The sequence below is a fragment of the Orycteropus afer genome, unplaced genomic scaffold (genome assembly GCF_000298275.1).
Source record: "Orycteropus afer afer isolate SDZICR_OR568_19922 unplaced genomic scaffold, OryAfe1.0 scaffold00626, whole genome shotgun sequence".
NCBI lineage: Eukaryota > Metazoa > Chordata > Mammalia > Tubulidentata > Orycteropodidae > Orycteropus > Orycteropus afer.
The window spans coordinates 224,530-231,830 of NW_006922213.1; the positions used below are offsets into that span (position 1 = coordinate 224,530).

The 7,301-nt window shown below is 36.7% G+C and overlaps 1 protein-coding gene across 1 annotated transcript in view; it reads right to left on the reverse strand.

Annotated features, from left to right (window-relative positions):
- The window catches only part of CTSC (cathepsin C), a 59,783-nt gene that overhangs the window by 13,206 nt on the left and 39,276 nt on the right, over window positions 1-7,301 (reverse strand). Inside the window, exon 4 of the mRNA XM_007956481.2 lies at window positions 1,716-1,871. Within this exon, the coding sequence (XP_007954672.1) occupies window positions 1,716-1,871 (156 nt within the window). The remainder of the gene's footprint in view (window positions 1-1,715; window positions 1,872-7,301) is intronic.

Consider the following 7,301-nt stretch of genomic DNA (forward strand, 5'->3'; position numbering starts at 1 on the left):
CTTGGATAATATCCACAGAATAACCCTTTATAAATAAATATTAGGGTGCAAACAAATTTTAGAAAAAAATGAAACAGTTTCTGTGATTCCACATTGAGAGGCCAAAAGAGTCAATCAATAAAATAGGTTCTTATCAATAATCATTATCAATATTCAATTTTATCAATATGCATCAGTCAATCAATGGATTGTCTTATATATACCTAAGGATATATTGGGAGCTCTGGTAGCATAGTGCTAAGGCACTTGACTGCTAACCAGAAGGCTGGAGGTTCAAACCTATCAGCCACTCCTCGGGAGGAAGATGGGGCAATCCACTTCCAGAGTGATACTGCCTCGGAAACCCAAGGAGGGGTCGCTGAGTCGGGTCCGACTCAACAGCACACAACAACAACAACAACAACAGGATATATCAAGTAATATGAAAGATAAAATGAGATTTACACCCAGATTAAATGAGATTTCTATTTGGCAGCATGATGAAATTCCAGGGCATCTGTTTCAGTCATATGTACCTGCTGTACATGGTGAACATTTATTATCCAAGGTGACATTCTGCAAAGAGCTTAAGCATTACAAAACTTCAGCCTGTTACAATGGGGATTATTTTATCTACTGCAAAGAATTGTGAAAATTCACTTTAATAATGATTATAAAGTGCTTAGAACAAGGCTTGTTTCTAATTAGCCCTTATTAAATAGGTACAATTATGGTAACTACCATCATCATTATCCATATTATAGCATTATTAAGAGAATTAAGTAAGATGCTATACATTTAAGTGACTATATGACATAAACCAGGCATTCAAATGTTAACTACTTTCTTCCTACCATTTTGTAAAGCAGTGTTTACTCATTAGTCCATATGTGCACACGCGCACACACACAAACACAAAGCAAAAACATAGAATTCTTTCATGTTTACAGGTGACAAATGACAGTTATTGTAGGCAAGTAAAGAGTATTTAACGCAAAGAAGTAACACAAAGGAGTGAACAAAAGTAAAATGAAATAAAAATGTTAAGTAATTTTGTGTCATATTGTTTGAACGCAAATCAAGGTCAAGATAGTAAATACATTTATGTATTTATTTAAACCAAAACAAAACCCACTGCCGTTGAGTCAATTCTGACTCATAGCGACCCCTTTGGGTTTCCGAGGCAGTAAATCTTTAAAGAAGTAGATTGCCCAGTCTTCCTTCTGTGGAGTGGCTGGTGGGTTTGAACCACCAACCTTCCAGTTAGCAGTCAAATGCCTCAGGCACTACACCACCAGAGCTCCTTTAGATGAGTTTAGATAAAGACAACAAAAGTAATACAATTATAGTACGATACAGGAAGATGAACCTGGCAGTAGTTCACTGAATAGATAAGAACTGAAGCAGGGTGGGGAAAAGACCAAAGAAATACGAGGCAGAAGGCTGATCCACAATCCAGGAAAGAGATGACAAAACCCTAAACCAGAGTGTACAAAATGGGAGGGGAATAATGGAAGTGACAGATACATTGAAGGAAAAATATAAACATAGAGCTTGTAGACCAATACAACATGTATAAATAGGAGAAGAAGAAGATAGGGTAAAAAAAGGTAACATAAAAAGTTTAAAATGGGATGACAAATAAAATGGCAGGCAACACAGAAAAGGATGATTGGGAGGGAAGATGGAGTTCAGCAGAAATATTTTACAAGTGATAAAGAAGTGTACTTCATTACCTTGAGATTCTCTGGCTGTGGCCACCACCTCTCCTAATCATGTCTCTCAGGTTAAGAGTTTCATACTCCATGTATGTGGTTGCAGTCCAGGACTTCTGAATGGCATTGATGGCTTTCACAAAGTTGTGGTCATATTTGTAAAGCCTATCAGAATACCTGTCAACAAGAGTAAAATACTTTCAAATATACTCCTACTGATGTAAACAAACTAAAATCAAACTCACCACCACTGAGCAGATTCTGACTCATAGTGAACCTAAAGGACAGAATAGATCTGCCCTGTAAGGTTCCCAAGAATGTAAATCTTTACAGAAGCAGATTGCCATGTTTCTTCCACGGAGTGGCTGGTGGATTTGAACCACTGACCTTTTGATTGGCAGCTGAGAGCTGAGTGTCCATGTGATAACTGGGCTCCTCTGATGTAAACAGACTCCATTAAAATGGCACTGTTATACTAGGTGCTAAGCTGAAAGTAGTGTACCCTTTTAAGAAGGCAATTTTGCAATATATATCAAAAACCTTAATATATGTATACTCTCAAACACAGCAGTACTACTGGAATTAGAATGTTACCTATGAAAAACTCAAACTCGCTAAGATACATGTATAAGGCTATTCCATCCGTGGCACAATTTTTATACTAGCAATAGATTATAAACAATCACAATAAATGCTTAATAATAAGGGATTGATTAAATTAGTAATAGGACTTCATCTAGTATGTAGTCCATTCAAGAACAATGTTTAGAAGATTATTTAGTGATGTGCAAAACAGTTCATATTATATTAACTAAAAAGCAGGAAATAAAAAAAAATGTTTATAGAGAATTAACAAGTTTTTATAAAAGTATATATATTTACAGTATAAATACATTTAAAAATGCCAACTATTGTTATTGCTGAGTGGTGGCATGAAACCACCATCTTTTTGTCTCCCCTAAAAGTTCTCCAAAGTACCTTTATAAAATCTGTAGTAAGTAAAAAAAACGAGAGGACAAGAAATTGTATACATTGTATATATAACACAGTAAGGATTATAACTACAAAATGAAGTATTCTAAATGGATGTTTGGTTTACACTATTATTACTCAAAATTTGATTCTTGGATAAGTAACATCAGCAGTTTGACAGACATGCAGGTTCTAAGTATCCAGCACCGAGCACCTGAATCACATTCTGCCTTTTAACAAGCTCCCCAGATGACTCACATGAACAGTAAAGTTTGAGAAGCACTGGTTTACCGATGCCTAATTCAAATGCAGATGTAAATAAATTGAATATATAAAAAGGATTTTTTTCAAAGGAAAAAATTGAAGGACTTGTTTATTCACTTAATTCAAACATTTATTACACCTATGTGCCAGATGCTAGGAATTATGAAATTCACAATATTAATCCTATTATAAGATGCACTGGACTTTGTTTTAAGAGCTCTGGTAGCGTAGTGCCTCCAGTTGTGGTTATATTTATAAAGCTTATTAGAATACCTGTCAACAAAAATAAAATAGTTTCAAATATACTCCTACTGAGGTAAACAAACTAAAACAGAGGGCTGGTGGTTCAAACCCATCAGCCACTCCTCAGAAGGAAGGTTGGGCAATCTACTTCCTTAGTGATACCGCCTCAGAAACCCAAGGAGGGGTTGCTATGAGTTGGTCCGACTTGATGGCACATAACAACAACAACAATTTGTATAACAAGTTTACCAATCCTTTGCAAAGTACATAAAATAGATCTATCACAGGACAGACAGCAGCCTAAGGCCAGATAAAAAGTACCGAACTATAAAATTGTTTACAGGTTACCCCAAAATTGTCAATCAATCTGGACAAAAGCTCCCCCACCCCAGTTGCTTCTCCAAAGAATTAGGGCAAATTCCTCAGGTCTGGCCATGGGGGGACTGTGTGGGGGGGATTTTCCCAAGCTGTTTTTCCAAAGAACTATCTATGAGTCAGGTTCGACTCGACGGCACACGGCAACAATTATCCAAGAGTTCCATTAACATTAAGTCGTGCAAAGCATAATATACCTGGCCTGAGTAACATTTTAGGTATATTGTGACCTCTTCTTTCTCTTTTTTAATTCAGAAGTTTGTAAAGAGAGTATTTTGATATAGTCAAAGAACTTGGGAACACTAAAAAAAATATGCAACCATGTTGATATTTTTTTAATCAGAGTTCTTTCCCCCTTGCTGAAAAATGTGAAACCAGTTGTTTTATGTTATGTGCCATCATGTTGTCTCCAACTCATAGCAACTTTATGTACAACAGAACAAAACACTGCCTGGTACTGTGACAGCCTCATGATGCCTACTATACTTGAGCCCATCGCTGCAGCCACCATGTCAATCCATCTTGTTGAAGGCCTTCCCCTCTTTCGTTGACCCTCCACTTTACCAAGCATGGCATCCTTCTCCAGAGAATGGTCCCTTCTGAACACATGATCAAAGTAGATGAGACAAAGTCTTCCCATTCTCGCTTCCAAGGAGCATTCTGGCTGCACTTCTTCCAGGACAGATTTGTTAGTTCTCTTAGCAGTCCAGGGTACTTTTAAGATTCTTTATCAACACCACAACTCAAAAGCATCAACTCTTCTTCTGTCTTCATTTTTCATTGTCTAACTCTCACACGCATGAGGCAATTGAAAATACCATGGTTTTGGTTAAGCACCTCTTAGTCTTCAGGGAGGTACCTTTGCTCTTCAGCACTTGAAAGAGATCTTTTGCAACAGATTTGTCTAATGCTATGTCTTTTGATGTCTTTGCTGCTTCCATTGGCGTTGATTGTAGAAGCAAGTAATATGAAGTCTTTGACAACTTCAATCTTTTCTGCATCTATCATGATGCTGCTTATTGGTCCAGTTGTGAAGATTTTTGTTTTCTTTACATTGAGGTGTAATCCATACTGCAGACTGTAGTCTTTAATCTTCATCAGTAAGTGCTCCAAGTCATCCTCAGTTTCAGCAAGCAAAGTTGTTTCATCTGCGTATCTGAGGTTGTTAATGAGTCTTCCACCAATCCCAATGCCACATTCTTCTTCATATAGTCCAGTTTCTCAGGTTATTTGTTCAGCTTACAGACTGAATACATATGGTGAAAGGACACAGCCCTGATGCACTCCCTTCTTGATTGCAAATCATGCAGTGTCTCCTTGTTCTGTTCGAATGACAGCCTCCTGATCTATGTACAGGTTCTTCATGAGTACAATTAAGTGTTCTGGAATTCCCATTTTTCTCAATGTTATCCACAATTTATCATGATCCACACAATCAAATGTGTTTGCAAACTCAATACAACACAAGTAAACAGCTTTCTGGTATTCTTTGCTTTGAGCCAATATCCATCTGACACCAGCTATGATATCCCTCGCTCCACCTCTCCTTCTGAATTCAACTTGCATTTCTGAAAGTTCTCTGTCAATATACTGCTGCAACCGTTTTTGAATTATCTTCAGTAAGATTTTACTTACATGTGATAGCAATGATATTGTTCGATAATTTCCACATTCTGTGGGATCTCCTTTCTTTGGAATGGGTACAAATATGGATCTCTTCCAGTCACTTGGCCAGGTAGCTGTCTTCCAAGTCTCTTGGCATAGCAGAATGAGGGCTGCCAGGGCAGCATCCTTTTGTTGAAATATCTCAATGGGTATTCCATCAATTCCTGGAGCCTTATTTTTTGCCAATTCCCTCAGTGCAGCTTTGACTTCTTCCTTCAATACCAGTGGTTCTAGATCATATGCCACCTCCTTAAACAGATTATCATGTACCAATTTTTTTTGGTATAGTGATTCTGTGTATTCTTTCCATCTTCTTTTGATGTTTCCTGCATCAATAAACATAATGCCCATGGAATCTTTCAATATTTCAATTTGAGGCTTAAATTTTTTCCTCAATTCTTTCAGCTTGAGAAATGCTGAGCATGTTCTTCCGTTTTGGTTTTCTAACTCCATGTCTTTGCATATTTCATTATAATAATTGACTCTGTCTTCTCAAGCTGCTCTTTGAAATCTTCTGTTGAGCTCTTTTATCCTGTCAATTCTTCCATCCGCTTTAGCTACTCTCCATTCAACGGCAAGTTTTAGAGCCTCTTCTGATATCCATTTCGGTCTTTTCTTCCTTTCTCATATTTTTAATGTGTTTGACTTCTTTGTGGATGATGTTCTTGATGTCATCCCATAATTCTTCTGGTTTTCGGTCATTGGTGTTGAATGAATCACATCTATTCTTTACATGGTCTGTAAATTCAGGAGAGATATAACAAGGTTATATTTTGGCTCTTGTGCACTTCTCTTAATTGTCTTCAGCTTCAAATTGAACTTGCATATGAGCAGTTGATGGTCCATTTCACAGTCAGCTCCTGGCCTTGTTTTGGCTGAATATATTGAGCTTCTTCATCACATCTTGCCCCAGATGTAGTCAATCTGATTCCCATGTTCTCCATCTGGTGAAGTCCATATGTATAGCCTCCGTTTATGTTGTTGAAAAAGGTATTTGCAATGAATAAATCATTGGTTTTGCAAAATTCTATCATGCGATCTCCAGTGTCATTTCTATCACTAAGGCCATATTTTCCAACTACTGGTGACTCTTCCTTGTTTCCAACTTTTGCATTCCAATCACTAGTGATAATTAACACATCTTGGTTGCATGTTCAATCAATTTCAGAGTGTAGAAGTTGGTGAAACCAGAGCAGTCTCTTTATTAAATAGACTATAAAACTGCCTATATCATACTTATAACTACACTAACACAACAAAAACAAGTTACAGTTGTTTGTTTCTTTAGGTATAATAGTATATTTTATATTATAAATGTTTACCTTGCAATATCTCACTGATGAGAATCACTATTTCATTGACTGACTTTGAGAAGCAGCATTAACCAATCCCTCTTAACTTGCTTAATTGTAACATCTGGGAAAACATTATATGCTTTACCTTAATGACAAGATGCCACCAGAGGTCTTAAACACTATTAATTTTAGCAGAACCAAAGAGATTCAGAATAATGTAACTTACTGTGGAAGAACAAATTATTAAGAGCTGAAAAATAGCCTGAAGATAAGTTAGTCTCATGTGTTCATTTTACAGATGAGGCAAGGCAGGTCTGAGCACTCTAGTTAGTAGTGTCTTCTCTAAATTAGACAGAATGTGAAATATCAAACAGAGTACAATAGAATAGAATACAGAATATATACTATATGATGGGGCAAAAACTGAATGGCTTATTAGGAAATGTGTTGCTGAAAGGTCAAGCTAAAGAAAGACATTTTTAAACAAATTAGAAATGGAGGGGATGGAATATTTTAGATCTTGGTCACCCTTTTCCAAGATAATTGCAATTCATCCTCTTCAATGTCATTTCCCCTGCATCTGCTATCGAGTCTATCAATGTCATTGCTATCTGGTTTTCAGTGATTCACTCATATCCTTTAGTGGATTTCAAATGAAATGAAACAGAGAAGGTTATTACCTACGACCAATAGTATTTATTTTTTCCTTCCAAGGACAAATAAAACCTGAAATTTCTTGTCTGTGTGGTTTAAGTTAAAGTGTTGTTGTTGTTGTTATTTACCATTGAGTCGG